General features: G+C 41.7%; 1 protein-coding gene and 1 long non-coding RNA gene across 3 annotated transcripts in view; both read right to left on the reverse strand.

Moving 5' to 3' along the window:
• MTHFD1 (methylenetetrahydrofolate dehydrogenase, cyclohydrolase and formyltetrahydrofolate synthetase 1) overlaps positions 1 to 23,149 on the reverse strand; it is a 293,116-nt gene that overhangs the window by 72,733 nt on the left and 197,234 nt on the right. For both annotated transcript variants that reach the window (XM_069207350.1, XM_069207351.1), the window contains one exon: positions 18,127 to 18,229. In XM_069207350.1, coding sequence (XP_069063451.1) covers positions 18,127 to 18,229 — 103 coding nt within the window. The remainder of the gene's footprint in view (positions 1 to 18,126; positions 18,230 to 23,149) is intronic.
• On the reverse strand, positions 11,218 to 12,325 carry LOC138258655 (uncharacterized). Its single transcript, XR_011198485.1, has 2 exons — positions 11,729 to 12,325; positions 11,218 to 11,366 (listed from the first exon to the last, which is right to left on the reverse strand). It is a non-coding gene; the product is annotated as an uncharacterized lncRNA (long non-coding RNA).

Consider the following 23,149-nt stretch of genomic DNA (forward strand, 5'->3'; position numbering starts at 1 on the left):
GGATATACTGCAGGAAGGTGTGCTACCAGTCTGCCTAATGAGGGGTGGCAGACAGCCTGATGGTGACTAGGAGGTGGTGAAAGAGGTCATAAAGGTCTGGGACTGAAACATTCCCCATTTAGTAGGTCCCTGCTTCTGGATTTGCTCCAGCCGTTCAGCTAAATACAAAAGTCATGACACTAGGCACGTGGAGGGAAAGAGGCTGCCTCCTGATGGTGGGACCTCTAGCCTGCAGAAGTTCCTGACATTTGAGGTGGCTAGAGAGACCTTTGGGGTCACGGCAGAGCATTTCTTACAATTTGCTAAATTGATGCAAACGGCTAGGGAGATCTGGATGGGCTTCCTGGACACACCACAAACACTGGAAGTGTTATTAGAGGGAGGACATGGATGAAGACTTGTGTCCCACATTTACCAGGTCCTGATGGTGGATTGACAGCTATTACTACCCAAAGCAAGACAAGCCTGGTATAGGGATCTGCAGGACTCCCTGACAGATGCTGAATGGAAGCAGGTGTGCGCCCAAGTCCACGAGCTGGCCAGTAACATTAGATTTAAGTGTACCCACTTATATTATCTTCACCGGACCTATCTGACCCCTGCCAGGTTGCATAACAATACAACACTAGGCCATTGACATGTCCAAAATGTCAGGAACAGTGCCACATTTCTACACATGACATGCAGAGCATTAAAAGGCTACTGGGAGGAGGTGCTGGGGAGACTAGTAAGAATAGCAGGGGCGCACATCCAGCTGTCATTCAGCCACTGCTTGCTGGTTATGATACCCAAACGCACAAGGGAAAATATCTAGTATAGATTTGCAAAACTCGGCCTCCTACTTGCAAAACACCATATGGGGATATGTCAAAAGTGAAAAAATGGGCCCGCAGCCCACAAATGACTTGGAGACATGCTGGAATGTATTCTAGCGGAAGAACTGTGCCTACACCAGCTACTAATTGATGAGGTCTGAGGATGTCCTTAGAAACTGAGCAGACTTGAAACCCAACTGGTAGATGACATAAATGTGACGGAGAGCTGTCAGTACTAGCAGAGGAGATGGAGTAGAAGATGCAAGAAAGATGTTAGAACTCTTAATAAAGACATGCGGGGCGGGGAGAGGTGCCACCTGAGGAGTGGGGAGGAGTGTTTTTAATTGTATAGTCTCTGTATTGCCAGATATCGCTGCTAAAGGAGCCAGCCCTGGATGCGTGCACGGGAAAGCTGCTTTACACCTTTGTTGTGCTTTTGTTTAAAAAAATCAATAAACTAAACATAATAAAATATGTTTTTGGTCCTAACAGGCATAGTTGAAGAGAGAAATGCTGACAGAAATCTGCTGGTATGGAATTTGGTACTATCAAGTCATATCTGAATGTCATTGTGAGCTGTAAAGAAATGTTCATAGTGTGTTACTAATTGGGGCCTGCTGTGGTGTACCAGATTAAAGTGTTCCAGTTGCCAGCAGTATGTGACAGTTTTCTTCAGTTCTTCCATGCCTGTTCAACTTGTGATGGCTGGTTTATTGGCTGCATTTATGTCTTATCTGAGTTAAAGATGATTAAGTTATAGTTAGCAGCTAACTGCTATGGTATTATAATCAATGTGAGCCAGAAAAGCTATATATGAATCAACATTACTGTTTACACCGTAGGCTACCCCTTCTTAGCTTACCAGGTTATAGGTAGGGTTGTATGATGCTAAACGCATATCTTTACCACACATGCCTTTACCATGCACTTTTTACACAATGCCTGCCTTTACCATGAATCACAAAGAATAGCATTACAAAGACCTTTACCACACAAATGTTTTATCATGAATGTCTTTACCACACGTCTTCACTATACATTTTTTTTGAAAATATAAAAATTCAAAAATCTACACTAACATATTATTTTGTATACATATTGTTATAGACAAGGTACAAATTAAGAACAAATGACATCGGAAAGCCTGTCTCCAACCAACATGGCTGACTTCTATGCTAAAGCAGGGGACAAAAGTCAAATTTACCCGTCACTAAAAATATAGGTTTAGTCAAAGAGTTTTCATTTTTTTAAAATATGCCAAATACCTATCATATTGTGAATTATAGTTATACATAACAAGTAATATAAAATGGATTGTCCACTATTTTGTGATCAATGGTGCACCGACCTGTGAGGTGAGCAGCATATCTTATGCACCCACCCTCTGGGAGCAGACTTGAGGGCCTGGTTTATATGTAGATTTTGGCAGAGGGGTTACTCTGTCACAACAGTGATGGATACCCCATATGCTGAAATCTAAATCCAATTGTTTCCTATGAGATTTAGGTTTCGGTGAATGGGATATCCTTTACTGGTGTGACAGAGTAACCCCTCCGCCGAAATCTAAATCAGGCCCTTAGTATTTTCTCTCGCTTGGCCGGAGCTTTGAAATTGCTCCAGCCAAATGAGAGCAAACACTGGTTTCCCTGTCCGTGCCAGAGTGGGCAAGGAAACCGCTATGTCCCAAGGGTGAGGACATAGCAATAGCCAGGACTGGGGATGGGGTACCCTGGGACATTAATGGCTCTAGGAGGGGGTCGAGTGGCTCCTCTCACTATTTAATGCACATCTGGGCCATTGAGGATGGGGTTTCAGAGCCGATCCTGTCCAGGGAAGGGGGGCACACAACCCGCCATTCCCTTTTTTGAGAAGATCAGGCTTGGGTAATGGGGTCACCATTGCAGAAATCGGCCTGAGAAGGGGGCAACTCAGCCCCCCTCCCCAGTTCCCAGGTCTGAAATTAGCCTGGGGGTGGGGCACGTGGGCACCCCTCCTGGTTTTCCAAATAAGGGATTTGGTCCCCAGGGCTGTAAATGGCCTGGGGAGGTGGGGCAATATGCGCCCCTCTCTCCTATAATCCCCTGTAATATTATAAAATAATTTTTCCCTGGAATCTGGCCCACCCAGTGGGTCAAATAAAGCAAGCATGGGTAAATGTGCTTGTGGAATTTTTTTTTCCACGTTTTTCTATGGGGCCCCACTACCACTCCTCTACCTCCTTTGCTGCTCCTGTCATCTTATTTGTTTATAAAATGTATTTGTTTTCCTTTTTTGAAGGGCATGACAGCTGCAAATTTGATACAGAGCTGCTTCCTCCTTGAAAATATTAACATTTTATTTTATTTACTGATCCAAGATAAGTATTTACCATTCAGGAATAACTGTTTGAAAAGAGAAAGAAAGAAAAATCTGCTGCAACAGCATCCTAAAACGGTCATGTCCATATGTCATCACTTTTTTTCTTTTTTTACACAAATGTTTTCAGTAAAAGCTTGATGTTTCTCTTTGCGGATGTTGTTCAGCATCAGCAACAAGTATCATCAAAGCCAAAAAGTCATCTGAAGGCTTCACCAGTGCCCCCCCCCCATCCCCTTGCCCATCTCCGAGGATACACTATCAGAAAAGACACGTCACTGAGCTTTTCAAGATGATGACCGGGCTCTGGTATTACCCCAAGAGCCTGGACTCTACTGGCCCATTCATCTCTTGAGAGGGCTGGTGATGGGTTAGTTCTATTTCCTGGCAACATAAAAGCAACAGTAAGGTGGTGTGGTCAGGAATACAAACTCTGCTTTCAATATGGAGTGTATTTCAAGACGGAAAGAACAGCAAAACGGACACGTTGTTTTTCAAGTGTTCAGGTTGACATTATTAGCAGCCTTCATTAATTTCTCTTTACACTGCCCCAGTCAATTAAAGTGGAAAAGGCTTTTCTGTTTATTTGAAGTCAACATTTTTGTACATTACTGACCTATTTCCACACCTGTAAGAAGAGAAGGCACTACCTTGATTATGATGACTGCTTGTCCCTACAGATTTCTATCCTCTCCAAAGTTCAAACATTTCACAGGCCATCAGTCAGCAGAAGAAACATTCAGCTTGACTAAGCATGTTATGCTCCATCTACTAAAAAACAAGTAGGTTGTCTTTAGAAGCAAGCTACAATCAAATTACACATCATTCACTAACAACTGTCATTTTCTCATCCAGCGTTTGGATAATTTAATCTTTTCCCATTATATGCCTGGCCAAAAGTGTACAGCAACACATCTTCAGAAGCAAACTGCAGAAAGCAGATTATTTGGTATACATAAACAGATATGGAAAGCATGCTAGTTTACCAATTAGACATGCCCCATTCTGTGCTAAGTCCTGCTCGAAAATGGCCCTCTCTGACGGGTCACCACACACTTTTTGCCTTCTTCCTCCTCTTTTTTGTGACCTCATTGTTGTTGGCTTTGGGACTCTGGACACTTTACCACTGCTAACCAGTGCTAAAGTGCTTGTGCTCTCTCCCTAAAACATGGTAACATTGGCTCATACCCAACTGGCATATTTAATGTACTTGTAAGGCCCTAGTAAAGAGCACCACGTGTGCCCAGGGACTGTAGATTAAATGCTACTAGTGGGCCTGCAGCATTAACTGTTCCACCCAAATAAGTAGCCCCTTAACCATGTCTCAGGCTTGCCACTGCAAAGCCTATGTGTGCAGTTTCACTGCTACTTCGACTAGGCATTTAAAACTACTTACCAAGCCTTAAATCCCCTCTTTTCTGCATACAAGTCACCCCTAAGGTAGGCCCTACGTAACCCTTAGGGCCGGGTGCTGTGTAAGTAAAAGGCAGAACATGCACCTATGTTTTACATGTCCTGGTAGCGGAAACCTCACAAATTAGTTTTCCATTACTGTGAGGCCTGCTACTCTCAAAGACTAGCATTATAACTGCCCTCATATACTTTTAAGATGTGGATTCTGTTTTGGAAGGAGTAGCCCTGTCATGTTCAGTATTGCATGAATGGTAATAGAAAATCCTGCTTTCTGGTGAAGTCTGATTTAATATTACTATTTTAGAAATTAACCTTTTAGAAAGTGGGCATTTCTCTGCAGTTACTGCCATCTGTGCCTTACAGCCTGTCTCCAATTCACGTCTGGTCTGTGCTGGTTGACAACTCCCCTTGTGCATTCCACACAGACAGCCATAAACACAGGACACTCAGTCACATCTGCATTCATCTGCATACTGAATGGGCGGCCAGGAGGGGTGGAGGGGCTCTCTCTTACACTTCAAAGGCCAGTGGCCTGCCCTCACGCAAAGGACTAATACCCCCAAGGCGATCCTGACAGACAGGAGTGGACTGAATGGGAAACTTGTGCACTTCAAAACCACTTTTGGAAGTTTCCCCCATTTCAAAGGCATTTTTGGGTATATAAACTGGGTCTCTGACCCCACCAAATCAGACACTTCTGGACAGACACCTGGACTCTGACAGAGAGACTGCCTGGTTGCCCAAAGGACTCATCTGGGCTTCTTTGCTGAAGGACTGCTTTCCTGCTTGTTGTCCTGCTGCCTGGTGCTCCTGACTCTGCCTTCCTCCTAAAGTGCTCTCCAAGGGCTTGCATTGAGCTTGCCTTCTATTCTGAAGTCTCATGGCCAACAAAGTCTTCACCCCTTCAGGAAATCCTTGTGCGTCAGAAAATCGACAATGCCGGCGGAAATCGCCAATGCATCTCGGCTGGAAAAATCACTGCACTGTCGACCAGAATGACACAGTCGGACTCGCAACTGGAAATCTGATGCAGCGGCTGCCTCTTGGCTGAAAAATCACTGCAACACCCATCAGATTGACGCAGCACCTGCTTCTTTCTACCAGCGCATCCAGGTTTTTCAATGCATTGTCGCTGGGCGTCAAAATATCCGCGCATCACAGTAAGGAACCAAGGCTGTGCTCCTAGAAATTGACGCATCACCTTGCAGCAAGGAAGGAAACAACGCAGCCTCTGTGCCACGCTGGAAAATCCGATGTAGTGCCTTATTTTTCAGTGCATCTCTTCCCCTGTGGCCCCAGTGCGTCGCTATTTTTTATGCATCCCAGGTACTGTGCGTTACAAAGATACAACTGATTCTTAAAGATTGAGATACATTTAAACCTTTAAAAAGTGATATCTCGAATTGTGCATACTGGATTTACGTTGTTTTGATCTTATTTCATTCAGATAAATATTATCTATTTTTCTAAACCTGTGTAGTGTATTTCTGTGGTGTTTTCACTGTGTTCCTGTATGAGTTATTGCACAAATACTTGCCTTCTAAATTAAGCCTGCCTGCTCTGTGCCAAGCTACAAGAGGGTGAACACAGGATAATTTGGATTGTGTTTTGACTTACCCTGTCTAGGATTGTGGTCCCTACTTGGCAGAGGTATATACCCTTGTCCAACTAGAGACCCACTTTCTCACAAGTCCCAACCATAATGAATTCCTTAACTAAATGGCAAAATAAAAATAAAATATTTTGGGAACAAACGTGAAAAAGTTACTTACCTGTAATAACGGCCGTCGAGCAAGGACATCTTTACTCACGTATAATATTACAATGTACGCAAGAATGAAGCGGAGGAGACAAATGCATTTTAAGGCCTTACCTACAGACAGTTTTTAGTTATCTATTGTTGAGTGACCTCTTGTGGACTACACCACAAAATTACAGTGGGCTTTGTGCCAGCCCATGCTTTTTATTGGTTGCTCTGGCTTTCTTATCTCTAATTTGCTTGCTTCGTATTTGATGGCTTTCTTTCTTCTTCTCATATATGTGCTGGAGCATGCCTCTTAATGACCATTTTGACTGGATGTTTTACATCCTTCCACTGCTCACATTCAGCACTCCATAGGAGTGCAAGAATGCCCTTGCTCTCTCTCTGATGCAATACTTCCCCCTCAAACAACTGCCTCCCACGTGCTCTTGGTGTTGCTCTCAACCCTCCCAGGCGGTCTGTTAAAGCACAATCACAGGTATATCTTTGCCAGTGTATGACTAAAGAACAGACTGAGTTCTATTTGTTTTTTCACCTGCATTACATAAACTGCATGAAAGCACAGGTCTTGGCACACCAATGCTTTTATGATGCTGGGGGGGGGGGGGGGAGAATTGGCTGCAGCACTCGTTCAGCTAGTGTTAGCATCGTCGAAAAGGAGCTGTTTCTTCTACGGGTGGCCCCAAAATCTGATCCCTTCATTACTTTACGGGGCCAAATCGCTGGAACATTTGTTTCAGTTTGGAGTCCTATAAAAGTAAATTAGGCATTGGCAAGTACTTCGCTCTCAATTCTGAAACTTCCTTAATTTATTAACTTCTGTTAAAACATTCCTGAATAAAAAGTATTTGAATTAACTATGCTGTTTATAATCATTTAAAATAATGAATTCAATGTACAGCTTTGAAAAAATCTGAAGATAAAGGTCTGTTTGCCAACATTATATGGAAGTTTATTTTTACTTTTCTTTAAAAAGTGTTTTATAAGCAAGCGTTGGCAAAACCAATACTTTTACATATGCGTTATGAAGAGGTGACCGATTGGATTTACCAACACTTGTTAAACATTGTGTACAGCTCCCACCGAGAAACAGAGTCGATGACTGTAGAATTACTTCACTAGAAACGATAAGACGACACGTTAAATAATTTTTCAGTTCAAGTACAAACTACCCACACAGGAAGACACTGGTAGGCCTTCCTACATTATTAGTAAAGATGCATGGGACGCACTTCCATTATGGATACAGATATTTGTATTTTATTACCAATAAAAAGGGCTAGAATGCATACACAGCCGCACCTACACTAGCACTGGATTTTCCCATACCCTACCGGCTCAACGTCGATGCTGCAGTTACTTCTTCTCTATTGACATACAAAGACACACACACACACTGATTGCCAAACATAACTGATCACAATCTACAGTTTTGTTCAACACTTGTCCCATTTAAAATTAAAACCAAGGCAGCTGAATGCAAGAATGACCGTGGGCCAGAGAGAACGTTTTACTCAACCTTTCTTCAAACGAGAGCAGTTCTAGGTGTTTTATGAAGATTTTACTTTAAATTGACCCTCAAACACATACTTTATAAACACCAGACAGTGGAAAAAACATGATAGGACGAGGGAAAACAAAATGAAAGAAAATAAGATGTTGACAAGTCAAGGGAAGAATGACACAGAAAACTGAATAAAAGTAAAAGAGAAATTAAAAGGCAAAATAGACAGACTGTGAGGAGGAAGTTGGACATTCTGCTTGAAAGCCTGCTTGCTTATATTGACCTCTCAACTCATCATTGCTGCTGCATCAGTAAAAATTAGTACAGACCTCAAGGCACCCAGCATTTCCTGCATCTTGCCTGCCCTCACACCACAAGCAACAAGCAGAGCCATAGCTAAAAGGACCCCCCCCCAGGCTTGGCCAATGCAGACCTGAAAGCGCAATGTCATCTATGCACGCCTTCGTGGTGATCACAAGCCATGGTGGACCCAGCATGATGGCGTGTGCACATGCATCATGACACGGCAGACACTTTGTTATGTTTAGCATAGCAGCACGCAAGTGCTGCTTTTCTGACATGTTGATATCTATGTGGGTGTTTAACCACGCCCATCACTTTCACTCGTTCGTGGGCTTGCCTTTCAAAAATCCTTTGATGACATTGCTTAAGGCTTTACATTTGTCTCTCCTTGGGGCAGTTTTGTTAACGCCTTTGGGACTGACACTGTTAGATGGATAATTGCACGTTTGCCCATATGTTGACTGCGAGTGAACTTTTTTTTCCTTTGGTGTCTCTCCTTCACGTTCATGGTGGCTGTGACGCTTCGAATAGACCTGCTTATGTCAACTGTTTTACTTTTAATTTTCAATTTATGTAGCAAGAAACGGCCAGTTCGGAATTTATAATGCTAATAGCACTAACTCGAGCAAATCCGAAACCCATTGCATTACAAATGCTTGCTTTATTTTATTTAACAGTTTCAAAATGGTGGATGCCAATCTAGGAGGTGTAAATTTAAAAATAAAAAAATAAAAAATGCCAAAACGCTTTTTTTTTTTTATTAGGAAAGGAGGATCTAGCAGCAAACCATAGCTGCCAAGCCCTAGAAAAAGAAGGAAAAAAAAAAAAAAAAAAAAGAACACATCAGGGAGAAACTGTGAATGTGTTGGGAGAATAAATGTTGAGGAGCAGAGGCATAAGAGCATAGGTGTCATTATAGGGTTGCCCGAGGTCGCAGCTGTGACCTCTGGCTTGCCTTTTGCGATCCTAGGCCTCAAAGGTGGCAAAATTAGTGAAAAGGACACAGGGTACCTCACACTATCAGCATCAAGTTCCAACCTCCATGTTCTTTACTGCTCTTTTTATTACATTAATAGTGAATAACCATCTAAGAGTAAATGAAAGAATATGAATCAGTGAGTTAGGGTAAGACCGAGTGCAAAGGTGAGTGAAAATGAATCAGAGCGAGTGTAAATGAGCAAGTAAGAATAAGCGGGCGTGGTGAGAATGACTGTGAAAAAGTAAGCAGTTAAAGGTGGTTTATGAATATTACAGTTTAAAGTTAGAATGTGTTGGTATGCTTGTAAGTCTGCTGTTGGACTTGTCATGCTTCTAGGCTTATGGAAGAACCTATGCAAAATTCTGGCACTATCATACAGGATGCAATACATACATATGGGATACCCATAGCAAAATATCGGTGCTGGCATACAGGAGGTAAATCTTGGTATGGGGCACACATGAGAAATGCTGGACTGGCATAATGGAGGAACACTGTGGCATAAAAGGGGCCAACCGTGGCATATGTCCAAGGGCAGCTATGACAAAATGCTGTCCCAAATATACTAGGCATAAATTTTGACATAAGGGTTACTCATGGGCGACAGTATTGGCAAATATCTTACATACTGTATGTAATATTTGGGCACAAGCGGCACCCGTGATAAAATGCTGGCCCTAGCAAAGGAGGTCATTTTTGACATAAGGGGGGACCCATAGGAAATTTTAAAAACAAAACGGTGTCAACTAGTAAGGACTTTCAGGTTTCATTAGCTTGCCTTATCAAGAAAGGGCTTGAATATTGAATGAATGTTTTTTCCGAGCCTATGTTTTTTAATTTTAGCAAATTTACTTGTCAATTAGGCCTTACAATGCGCTGTAAGAGCCCATTTCCTCCACAATTATTTCAGTGGAGAGAATTCCACCCACCCAACAAACCCTAGAGGATGTCAAACTCATTTTGTTCACCTGCTACAATTCAGATAAATGTTCTCTTGGCATACAATGTGAGCACCTTAATATAGATTTGAACTAAAATAGTAATTTGTCTATGTTGTCTTGTTATAATAACCATGTAGTTACTATGGAATTTCAGTAATGTTAATTCTGACGACATCATGGTTAATGTCATGTGACATCACTTTCTGGTAACAACTGGGGAAAAAGGGTATATGATATCACTTTCTGTGATGTCAGTAAGGTCAAAGGGTGTATGGTGTCACTTCCTGTACCCCTGGCTTTCTGGTGAATCGATGCCCGTGAAGAATTGGGGAAAGATGGAGCAAAGGAAAAGCAGGGTGGGAGGGTTAAATAAAATAAATCTGAGTTTTACGCAAAAGGGCGAGGGAAGCATTGGGAAAGCTTGAGTGTAGGAGGAGAAATACAGAAGGGTGGAAATGTGAGGGATGAAAGCACCTGAAGATAGGCAGCCAAAAAGCCATGCACTCCTCTGGAAAGCTGGAAGCAAAAGCAGTATCCTGATGTCGAGTCGTGGAAGGATAAAAGCCTTCCAGTGAAAAGGACGGTAAAGAAACTATGCTCCAGGGGAGAGACTAACACAAGAATAGCGAGGAAAGCCATTGAGTAAGATGAAAGCAAATCAGATTGAGAAGAAGGCCAACCAATTGTAAGCAACAGACTGACCAAAAGCACACTAAGGGCAACATTACGAGTTTGGCGGTCTGACTTTCGGACCCCATGGTGGAACGGCACTACTGAAAACGGGGTGTAGTATGAGGAAATGGCGCTCAAAGTACTAGTCTGTCAGTATAAATATTGGGGAAACCCCACAAGGGAAACACCCAACCCTCAGAGGTCCTAAACCTCACACTAATAATATATTGCACAATGGGGTGACCCCTAGAAAAACACTGATAACAAATATTTAAACAACTCGTAATGTAAACATATCCATCAAAATCTCCTCAAGTACATAAATGTAATAGAGTGACCCAAAACAATATTATGAATATAGAACAACGGGAAAAGCGGGAAGAAAACTGTAGCAACAGTAGTCCATAATTATTCAGATTAACGGATTATAACCAACTTTCGGTTACGCTTATTAAAGCAATTAGTCCACGGTATTTGATGAAAAATGTTTAATTGTTGAGCAATCTTTGATCCAAATTGTTCATATGTCCAAATTCAAGCCACATTCTGGTTACAAGATGTTCAAGCCAACACGTGTTTCGTCTTTGGGAGTGAATAACATCCCTAAACGACTTCTTCAGGGCTAAAAAATCATAGATAACACACATGAGTAATGGCCAATATGCTCAATTGTCAAATAACATATACGTGCACCCAAAGTGTGCATGCATAACCCAAAAGGGAGAAATTCATTATCTAAAAGTGTATTATGCACCCCAAAGAGCAAAAAGTGTAAAATGTCTACAAAAGGAAAAGGACAAACCTCTCATGTAAAACAAATAAAATATATAGTCCATATCCTTAACAAAAAAATCTTTTTATATATGTCACCACTGAACTACCTGTAAACCACATAACACCACTAGTATATCAATCCACATGCATTTAAATTATAGTGTACACCAAACACCAAACAAAACCATGATTTAAATTATGTTACTATACCTTACAGATCCAAAAAATAATCGAGAAATAAACTGTCGATCCAGCAATAATAAATTGTCCTATAGATTATTTCAACATCTGATATTTCCACTGCTGTCAAGAAAAACCCACAATGAATATCAAAATAAAATAAGCCAACACATGGGTTTCATCATCAACTACACATACTTATCGTATCCACCATATTCAAAAATAAACAGAATATAATAAGAAAGCGCTTATTATTAATCAATATAGACTTAATAGTCTCTAAAATTCTATGACGATCTGATTTGAAATGTACCACCTACTAAAAATCAAATAAATGTCTCATCCATCAGTTAACCTGCTCAAAATCTTATACTCAAGTCTACCGAGAACACTCACGTCTCAATTTCGAATTGTCAGTATACAAAAAGAATCACCGGCATCTTCCGTCTCCTGTTTCATGTACGTCTAGCGAGTACGCTGACGCCACGCGTATCGACCCGGAAGTTAAATACACTTCAGGGTTGGTGATACACCATTTCAGAAGAAAGGGAATAGGCATGGAAATCGGACTAATCACGTAAACGATCCGATTTCACACACTTCACAATGCCTACATTCCACTATTAATAAATGACTACCGATAATATAGATGCATAAATGCACCCCTTATATAGTACTTAAGAAAAAAAGAATAATGTAAAAAAAGGGGAAAAATTCACTATATCATATTTCGAGAAATCACCATATTAACTTTTTATAACGACTACATATATATAGCAGCACACGTTAATTAACAACAATAGATAATATGTGATTACTATGAGGAACCAAAGAAAATAAAAATATAAGAACAAATCAATAATAGTAACCCCACTATTATTAAAAGAATAGACAAATGAGAATTTTGGCTCAGCACTCATATACATTTGATAATGTTAACAAGTAGAAATATTATATAGTACATAGAATATTACATATAAATTAATATACAAACAGTCAAAAATTTAATGATTAATCACCCAAAAAGAACTCTAATTCTCTATCAGTATTAAGACCAGTTTCAACAGTCCTCAGTCTCATTAGCCATAATGCCTCCTGTTGGCGTAAATATAACTCTCTATTGCCACCTCTTGGGTTACGTACAATGTGTTCCAGACCAAAAAATGTAAACCTCTTTTGAACTACTTGTGTAGAACATGAGACCATATGGGTCACCAGGGGATATCTCATATCCTCATTTTTAAGTGCCCGCATGTGTTCGCTTATTCTAATTTTAAGTGGTCGTATGGTGCTGCCCACATAGATTTTTGAACACTTACATCGTATTATATACACAACATAATTGGAATTGCAATCCATAGTAGAACATATTAAATATGATTTGCCCTCATGATGGTATTCTTTTAACTTATGACAGGCCCAGCGACACACTCCACATGCGCCACATCTGTAAAAACCAACTTCTTTTTGAGATAACCAAGTTATTTTAGGAGGGATAGTCGTGAAGCTGGGACTTAAAAGATTTCTCAACGTTTTACCCCTACGAAAGGATGTCTTGATTGGCCCCCATGGTGGAACGGCACCTGGCTGACGATCCTAGGACCGCCGTATTACGAGTTCTACACAGGGCTGGAGTGACTGGCGGGCAGAGGCCTGGGGCGGTACAATGGAGCTACTGCCGGCCATGCTGTCCTGCCTGTCAGCACAATGGGCAGCCTGTTTCCCAAGCACCATGCTGTGCACGGGACACAGTGTGTTCCCGAGCCCCTCCATGCGGCAGTACCCCAGGTGCCCCCTGTATTGGGCCCAGTACCTGCTGGAAAGCCAAGCTTTCCATGGCGGTGGTATTTTGAATGAAAACTTGGAGGTCTGGCAGGTCGTAATATAGCCTTAGAACCCGCCGTAGCGGGCTCTACCGGCTATTAAAGGCCCGCTCCCGCGTTAAATGCCCGAGCCGAAGGCGAGGGCATTTAACAAGGGAAAGGGCCTTTAATAGCCGGTAGAGCCCGCTACGGCGGGTTCTAAGGCTATTAGAACATTCTGCCACTCAGGGCAAAAAAAATACTATTAAAAAAAACAAATTGCTCACGGAGCCCGAGGGGATTAAAATCCCCTCGGGCTCCGTGAGGCTTTGTTCACAGCTGTTGCTGTGAACAAAGCGAACATTGGAATTTTGGCGCTGCAGGCTTTTACCGGCCAGTAAAAGCCTGCAGCACTCCATTGTTTTCAATGGAGCTGACAACTTCCAATGTTCTAATAGTCATGACAGCCCCGATGCCAGGATCTCAAACATTGATCACTGCTATCTCTGCCATACTGACAGACAGTCAGTATGGTGGGGACAGAAGACCGCAGGCAGTCTATTGGCAGTCCCATAGCGGAACTCGTAATAGGGCAGCCAGACAGCCAGAGTTGTGGCAGTCGGACTGCCACCGCCAACATGGCAATCCACGAACTGCCAAACTTGTAATGAGGCCCTAAGTATTGTTCCTGAGCGATCTTTAACATCAGACAACTAAAATATGTCTATTGGCTATACCTTAAAGCAAATGTCACCGGCACAGGAACACCAACGCAGGTGGGAGTTTTATATGCAAACAGTGAATTGTGTTTTCCTTTAGACTGTTGTTCGCTCTTATAGTTTGTAATGTATTCGTTGAAATAAATTACTTTTTAACATCGGATTGTGTTTTAGGACATATGCTGATCTCCTCATTTATCTGCATTCATCTGCTGTCATCTTCAGCTGCATTAGAAAGCAGATTATTAGTAGCTGTCATATTAAAAATAATCAAATCAGACAGCACCAAGTTGAACCGGGAAATATATTCTGACAAGTGCGTTTGAGGTACATGCATTTTTCTGTAAACGATTATCAGAAGATGCAGCAGAGATCTTTTTCTTAAATTCATATCTAGGAGAGTGTTATCCCCTCACATCAGCTGGTTGGGCATTATTTTTTAAGCTGGAATTGTTACTTTTATCTTTTCTCCATAATTCACAAAGATTGTGTGGAAAGTGCTTATCTGCCTCGCTTAAAAACGGCGCTGATATTTACAGGGGGGGCTGCAGGAGGGCAAACAGGAGCTGGACGAATGTCAGGCCACACCTACCCCCATTGTTAGGAAGAGGGCTTAAGCACGCCCAGCCTGGGGCCTTCACACATTGTTCTCGCAGCCAGGGGATATAGGTAAAGAGGCTGAAGGAGTTACGCCGGCTTATAGCTGTCTGACAGTCATTTGCCGAGACATACACAAACACCAATAAACCACAGATAGGCCATGCTGAGGAAAACGAGAGGGCTTTCTCACTGGAGAGTACCTGTTGATCACAGGTCACCTGATCTAAGCCAAAGAGTAGGAAAAATTACCTTACCACTATTATTGGGCAGGCTGAGAGTATGGAACATTCCCAACCATAAATCAGCGCCTTCCCCGCCAGAACCTGGAGAAGGGATCCACACATGCCCTTGACCAAAGAATGACTTTCAATATCCTGACCATGTACATTGTGGGCTAGTACAAACGTATCACTTATTTCGTGAGGTTTTACAATGATTGAATTACATTTTTCAGTTTCTTGCCTGGTTCACGTTTTCTAGTCTTTTCAGGTTTTTATCACTGATACCGTACAGAGTTGAGGTTCAATGAATACCAGCTTCTCCGTTCTTTATAATTTTTGTACAAAATCTATCTGCAGGTTTTAAAAATTCACATTTTATTTTACTCAAAAGTACACAATTAAAAATGAACATTTAACAGCTATAACACCTCAGCAATACAACGCATTATGGATTTTAACATCCTACCTTTTTCAACATTGTTCAACTACTGCTTTTTATTTCTGCATTGTTTAGCTTCCTATATACAGTTCCCAAAGTGCCAAATCCCTCGGAGAATTGACTAAGTCAATGGCACTTCATCCTCTGTCTAAATTAGCCTTTATTAAAGGTCGCATGTCATGCTGCCCCACACCTCTGCACATTTTTTTAGGACATCATCTGACTTAGTCACTTGGTTTTTCCACTATCATACACTTGTCCATGCCCCACAGCCACTTCCCCACCTCCAGAGCCTTCTTCTTAATCCGGTGTTTTGCTCTGTCTTGTTTGCAAGAACACATTTCAAGTTCACCATCATTTTAGTACCAACAGCCAATTACAACATTCTGTGTTTTGGGCATTTTTTGCTCTGCCTCTGGAAGGAAGCCAGTGATTGTCTCTAACATATAACAGCAGTGCATCTTGCTGTTCTGCGCACCAGAGTCTTTTTATTTTCCGTTATCAATTTTGCCTCGCTAGCTTGACCTTCCTGGAAGTTACCTTTACTACTCCACTCTTCACAGAAATCTACTGAGTGTGACTTTTGTTTTTTGCTCATCATTGTTATAGGCGCATTACATGGCAAAGGGAGGTTGTGCAGGAGAGATGGGAGGTCGTGAAATTAATAATTCTAGATTTCATTAGTCATGTGACCCACTTAGAATCTTAGGTGTATTTAGAAACTAAGCTTTTCATGTTCTGAAATCTGTTTGCAGATGACCCAGAATTGAAATCAACCCCTATTCGTTTTTATCTGTTTAGCCTTCTCCTCTGTCCTGCAAGCCGTATCTCTGCCGTGCGCCAGAGGCAGACTTGTGCGGGAACTTCTCTCACACTTCCCTTACACTTAATGCAGTATCCATAAGTCTTCCCTGCCATGTGACAGGTGTCATCCTAAATTGGCTGGTTTACAGGCATGGAATACTGATGGATACTGTGGTGAGGTGGAAGGAATTCTGGGGAATACTTTGATTTCTGGGAGGTATGTGGACACCACAAGAAAGCCGTGTGGAATGTGAGGTGGTTTTGTGAAGGACATGGAAATGATGTAGATAGGAATCTGTGGGAGTTAACATGAGGCCAATCTCCCAGCAGACGTTCAGGGACAAGATCATAGGTTTACTTTCTGCATGTTCTTGGAGACTGATGGGCAACACTCTTCACTTCAATGTACTTTAACAACATATAAGGTTAAAAGTTTTTCAAATTTTATATTAAATATTCCCTTTTTCCACTTCATCCTAAATTTATCATGTCTAATTATGTCTCAATCTACATATACCAACCTTGAGTACTTGAGCAAGTTCACCAAAAGCTCACAAAGTATTGCATACCCTTCCTGACCTTAACATGTGAAGACAATCTGCTGTGCCATGTACATTCCATGGCACAGAATATAACATGGAAGAATTAGTAAAGTAATGAAGAACACCAGAACTATATATACACCAAGTTATTCTCCCCGTCAATGATTGACAAATTTTCCTTTTGCCTCTTTCAAATTACCAGAACTGTTTGATTAGCAAAAACCAACTTGCGGATATTAACCTCTGTGGACAGTTCATCTTTGGTCATTTATCAACATGGATTCTATAAACAGGTAGCAATTTATGTTTTAAAAATATGGTAACAGTTTTACAGATATCTAATTTTATTGGATGTTCCAAACTCATATCAAACGAATAAGAACCAAGTCTGATTTCTACAAACTTAAAATGCATAAATTGGATCATCAATAATAACGGAGAACATTAGGTCGAGCACTGTAGAATTTGCACAGCGTGTTATGCCCCTAGTGAGATAATGAAGCGCTTCTGGGTATTAAAGAATGAAGCTACTCTGTTTCTTGTGCATTGTTGGTATGTGTGGGATGTGGCTCATGTGGGAGGACTCTCATTTGAGGGTCATGCCACACATATAGCTGTACATTTGTGCTGGGTTTAAGCAGCTTGTGAAGGAGAGAGCTACAGATGTGTTTTAAGGTAAGAGGCTACCATGCTTGTTAAGCACTGATTCAAGAGTGTAGGTCTTCTTTTGTTGAGTGTGATTAGTTTGGAAGGTGGTCCAATAATGTTACAGCAAACTAGTGGCAGAACTAAGCATGAAATTAAGAAGATAGATGGAGCTGTGTTTGTGTACATTTACCTTCTTCAGATTAAAGGATTTGAAGCCATTTTAATTTGTGCGCTTGAGTTAGCAGTCTGGTCTACGTGGGCAGTGTTGAATGATGTGGATGAGATGTGCCAATCTTCTCAGAGGTCCAACCAGGTGACAGATGCAGTCTTGTAGGAGCTGCTTTCCCCGGAAGAAGAGTAATGTGAGCCTAATGTACAGTCTATGAGTCTCACTGAGAGTGGTAATGGTGCAACCAACTAACACATACAGACTCCGAAGAAGCCACCAAGTGAATTGTGAAATATCTTCCACATAAAAGCTGCCAAAATACGCTCTTTCTGAAGACACAATCTATACTTCTAGAATGCGATGTTCCCCTCCATAACCACCTCCCCCTACGCCTTTCGCAGGACTCGCGCCAACAAAGACATTTACAGACTGTAAAAAACACTCTTCTCCCCACAGACGTGTATTCATTCGAGTTCTCTTCTACCTCTTTGCCACGTTATGGTGCCTGGGTCAATATCCAGTCTCACGAACTTGCTTATTTCCTCATCCGTCAAAGCTGCCGGGTCTGTTTTTTCAATGCCGAGTCTCTGTAAATGGAATTACACGGAGCATGTAAGAGCTACATTGAATTAAGGGTTATTACGTTTACTGGCTTCGAGCTACGAGTATGAAAAACGAAGTAAGAAAAGAAAGTGCATGGCTTGACCAACGGTCCTTAGGAAGGAAAGGACAGCGGGAAAAAGAGGCCTGCATTAAAATTCTTTGCATGCATGCAAGCCTTGTGTGCGTCACAGCCCTCTCGGAAACAGAATCATGGTTGTTCATCACCCAGCCTTAGACAGACGTTATTTATACAGGAACAAGTGGATACCATTGCTTTTCAAGGCTTTTTACTGTCCGCTGCAATTTAACTTAGTAAGAAAAGAATACGTGGCTCAGGGCGTGCTACTTGTTTAACTGATATTTTCTAGCAAGGAAGCTTTGAGGAAAAAGAGCAGTTTTACTCTCATTTTTTAAAACATTTTTACTTTCATTTTTTAATTCGGGTAAATGACCACGTTAGAGTCAGAATGGTTTGCAGCATCTTAATCGACATGCCTCCGAGCCGTTTGACTGCAAAGCTTTCTACGGTAAAGTAATCTTGGCCGACATTCAATTTATCAAGACACGAGGGTGCTCAGTGAATAGGAATGTTTTGTGAATCAGGGTGAATATCTGCACTCGTCTTGGGATTGTCTACATGACTGACTACCTGTGAAGATCTCATGGAATGCAATATTTCCTGTTGTATGATTGGTAGTAATGATGCAAGGAGAATGCGAACCTTTGTGTTGCCACAGTCTCTATTATAGGTAGCCCAACTTGCAAAATTCTTCTCGAGTGGAAAAATGACTCCAAATTACTTGTTTTATGCAAGATGCATTTAGCCGGTGTTGTGCTTGAAAATGTAACGCTTGGTCATACTTTGTGTACAATCACACGAGATATTTGCAGGAGACTCGTTCCAATAGGAAATGCCACACAGCTGCAGCAGACATCAGTTTCACATTCCAGGGAGATATTTTCTGCTTGAAACAGTCTTCCTCAGGAGAAAAGTTATGCCATAGACAAAACTCTATACACTAAGGCCCAGATTTGCAAACACTTTACGAGTGGTTTGTCTTTATTTTTTTTTTTTTTAACACAAACCTGCCCAAATTGCTTGATGGGTTCTACAATCCAACGCAAATCGCGATTTGCGTTGCCACGTAACCCAAAGTTACACAAAGCGGTGCAATGTGTTTCCTTGCATTACTTTGTGTCAAGGTGGTGTACAATGCAACCACCTTTGGGGTTTGATGCAAATTCCTATCTAGAAAGCACTCTAAACAGTGATTTACGCCAAAATCCTCAGCCTCCTCGAGGCAGGCATAACATGGACAAATGTAGTCATTTGTCTTCCTTCCACCCCCCCCTCCACCACCCCACAATGAATGGTGGTGCAATGTACAGCATGCATACGAGGTTGGAAACACCTTAAAGCAAGGTTTTTGTACCGGTAGTGGATAGGGGGGCCCTTACAGCACAAAATCAATTCTTCCAACATGCAGACATCTTTGCGCTATGACCCAAGATTGATTGTGTTGGCACATGACAGTCAAAAGTGCGCCAGCGCAGGCAGATCACCACATATTAGTAGATGTGGTGATGTTCTGCTTGCTTCTTTTCATGCAGTACCGCAACATTACTTGCTGTGCTGCCTTGCGTTAGTTTGATGTAAATCTTGGCCTTTGTTTGTGTAATAAAAAGTTCATCTAGGCCTAGTTGCCATCCAGCTTAAAGCATGATCTCAGTCTGAAATGTCTCTAATAAAGTATTGATTCACAAAATAATCTGGACCTATAGCAGCCATTGCTATACGCCTAGAAATCTGCAACTCATCTGAGTGTCCATGCATACTTCTGTTCACCTAAGAAGACACGGCAGAGGGGACATTGAAACACGCTTTTGCACCACATTTAATAGTGTCCACTTCTATTCATTATACAGGAAATATTATTCTGTTTGAAGATATCGGTTACCCCACTCTGACAACACAGACACAATGTGAATGGTTAGGCCACTTTTCCATGCTAATTGCATATCTTATATTTTCTCTTTTAAGGCATGTTTAGAAGTGCAGCTATGGTGGGGAACATATTACAAATGTTTAAGGTAATTTTGAGGATGTTCCCAACATTTAAAACACCCTATTGGAAAAACCTTTTCAAGACTCCTGTGTTTCACTCCTGGGACGTTGGAAGTCCACCTGTCTGGTAGAGTTTCTGGTGTCATAAGTGCAATCGCCACAAGGAAACAGTTTTGCAGATCCTTTTTATGTAATTTAGGATTATGCATTTATTATGAATAAAATACAACATTAAAATGGTAAGTAGAAATAATTGTGATTTTTTTTTAATGTTTAAAAAAAAAGATATGGCTTTTTTTTTTTTTTACTTAACTAAAAATACCGAAATTTACACACTGGAGATCGTGAGGAAAACTGTATTTTGGGTATTTAAATGTCGATATTCTGCTTTCAATCAAATTGTTTTGGACATTACATTTTAGGTATTATCACATACAACAGAGTTATGATTTAGGAATTCTGCGTAAAAATTAAAATTTACACCTACAGCTGACACTACAGACATGTTCCTACAAAGGCCCAAACAGCACGTTGTGTTATGCAGTGCTCACTGCTACAGTTTTGCTGTTTCAAGTCATTGTAAAGAACAACTGCTACTATTATTCAAAGAAACGGGTTCAATTACCCCTACTAAAACGTATCACAAGGCCTGCAGATCGGCCAATCTCTCTCTTTCTCAAAAATGTTATAAACTATCAATTTCTCCGAGTTGCCCCACTGGCGGCCCCGTGTGGACTTCAAGGCATACTCTGTAGCTATTGCACGATGTACCTACAAGTTAACATGCTTTTACTAAAACGCTCTTTTGTGACAATATATGCAGGGAGGACACCTGCTTCTTTGCCCACATTTTCCTTCTACAGACTTGCATACATAAGCACGTTTGCAGCAACGTGGTTTGAGCAGTCACATGCACGACACCAAAGGACTTAGGACGCACTGAACTCATACTGTTATCTATCCATGCACTAACATTATAATGGTTATGCTTTTAGTTTAAAATTCATGCATAGGCAGAGCAACAAAAAAACATAAGAAGAAAAAACTCTGTTCCTGAATTACAACATCAACGCAATATCATATGGCTGACATGAGACACACATAGTATTTGTAGCCTGCTGCCGGTCTTCACATGAGTTTTGGTACCTCACTGGAGTGTGAAGCGTTAAACAAATACAAGAACATTTCATTACAACTCATTGAGCCATTAGCCAACTTCACCCACGGAACCATCTCTCACAATGAGAGCAAAACACCAACAGTGGTGTCACCATAATAGAAAAGTAATATTAGGCAACATGATGTACCTTAAGACATACTTGCTGACATATCGAAGTCAACAGAAGCGCTCCCTTTGCATTAATTTTTATTACACACGATTGCAACGTTTGGTTTTACAGTTACGTCATACGAAAACGTAGAAGAATATGTCTCTTTCTGGAACAGATTTGGCGCTACTGAATGGGAACAGACTCCATTTTAGCTTCTTCATTCATTAGATTGGCAGACACGAAGAAAAGCCATCAGGCTTTACTTTTGGTCAGGGAAGCCGACAGAGAATTGCTGTCAGAAAGCACAGAAAGCTGTCAGATAACACCGATTAAGGGTGCCGTCCAGTGTTGCCTGTTTGTCTTTTTATGGTGTTCGATTTGCTCGGATCTATAAATAGTGGCAGAGTCGGCGGTCGCCGGGATGGATTGAAGATCGCTTTCTACGTCATAGCCTTGGAAGTTTTGTCCAATTTGAACATGCACTGGCTATGCCAGTAGGATTGGCTTTAATGAGTTGCTTCCTGCACTCATGGTGTCATACCACTCAACCTGAATGCACATGGATGCACCTCTTACCTTGCACAAACTTGGGCATGGGGCTGACCCCGTCCTCAAAAAGGCACAACTGTCAACCTGCTCTGACACGGGTCACCCTGCACAGTCCGTGTGTTCTTGCCCCAAAAGCCTTGAGGAACAAAAACGCTTTAGGGACTGTCCCTGGACCTTATGGGGCACACAGGTATCTTCTTGTGAAAGCCCACCTCATACCATGTGGCTGCCCCTTCTGACGCAGAGACAGACTGTAGCATCCCCCTTCACTTTTCTTTGTACATGGGAAGGTGAGGATTGACACTACCTTGTTGTCCGAGGGGGGCCCTACTAGTGACGCCAGATGGCTTCCCTGAAGCAGCGAACACCTGAGCTTAAACCTCCCTGTCCCTTCGGGCCATGAAGGACCTGCACAGGGTTCTTTAACCTCTAAAAGGGGCGTATGAGTGAAACTTCCGAGACTGGAGTAGTGTATTCATGAGTGCTGCAACGTGAAAGGAGTCTCATTGCCCAGTCATTTGTTCAGGATGACTTGTTTCAGCACCACCAGTATCCCTCACCTCCAGGACCAGATGGTAAATTAAAGATTTTGAGTGAGGGGAATCCTAATAAGCCCTTAACTCTGAATCACTAGATGCACACTGCCATGGTGGCATGAGGTTTGTGGAGGACATCTTTTGCACATGGATTCTCTAGTGAATCATACTGCATCCAGTCAGCCATACTGCTGCTGGCTCAGGAAACAAAAAAACTGTAATTTTCATTAAAAACAGCATAAAACACTACAACTCTACTGCAGTTTGTGAGCACTTCAACGCACATCAATAGTAATGAATACTGAATAAGTTCACAACTATTAGATACAGGGACCATCCTTGGCCCGCTGAAAAAGTAACATGTTTGCATCCACATCAAGAAAATGCGAGGAGCAGAGGAGACGATGCGTCATTGTCGATCCTTGGGATAGAGGCAAGGAGTTACGCAGTTAGCGATGCAGTGCATTTGATCCTGCCAGCAGC

The sequence above is a fragment of the Pleurodeles waltl genome, chromosome 9 (genome assembly GCF_031143425.1).
Source record: "Pleurodeles waltl isolate 20211129_DDA chromosome 9, aPleWal1.hap1.20221129, whole genome shotgun sequence".
In the NCBI taxonomy this organism is placed as follows: domain Eukaryota; kingdom Metazoa; phylum Chordata; class Amphibia; order Caudata; family Salamandridae; genus Pleurodeles; species Pleurodeles waltl.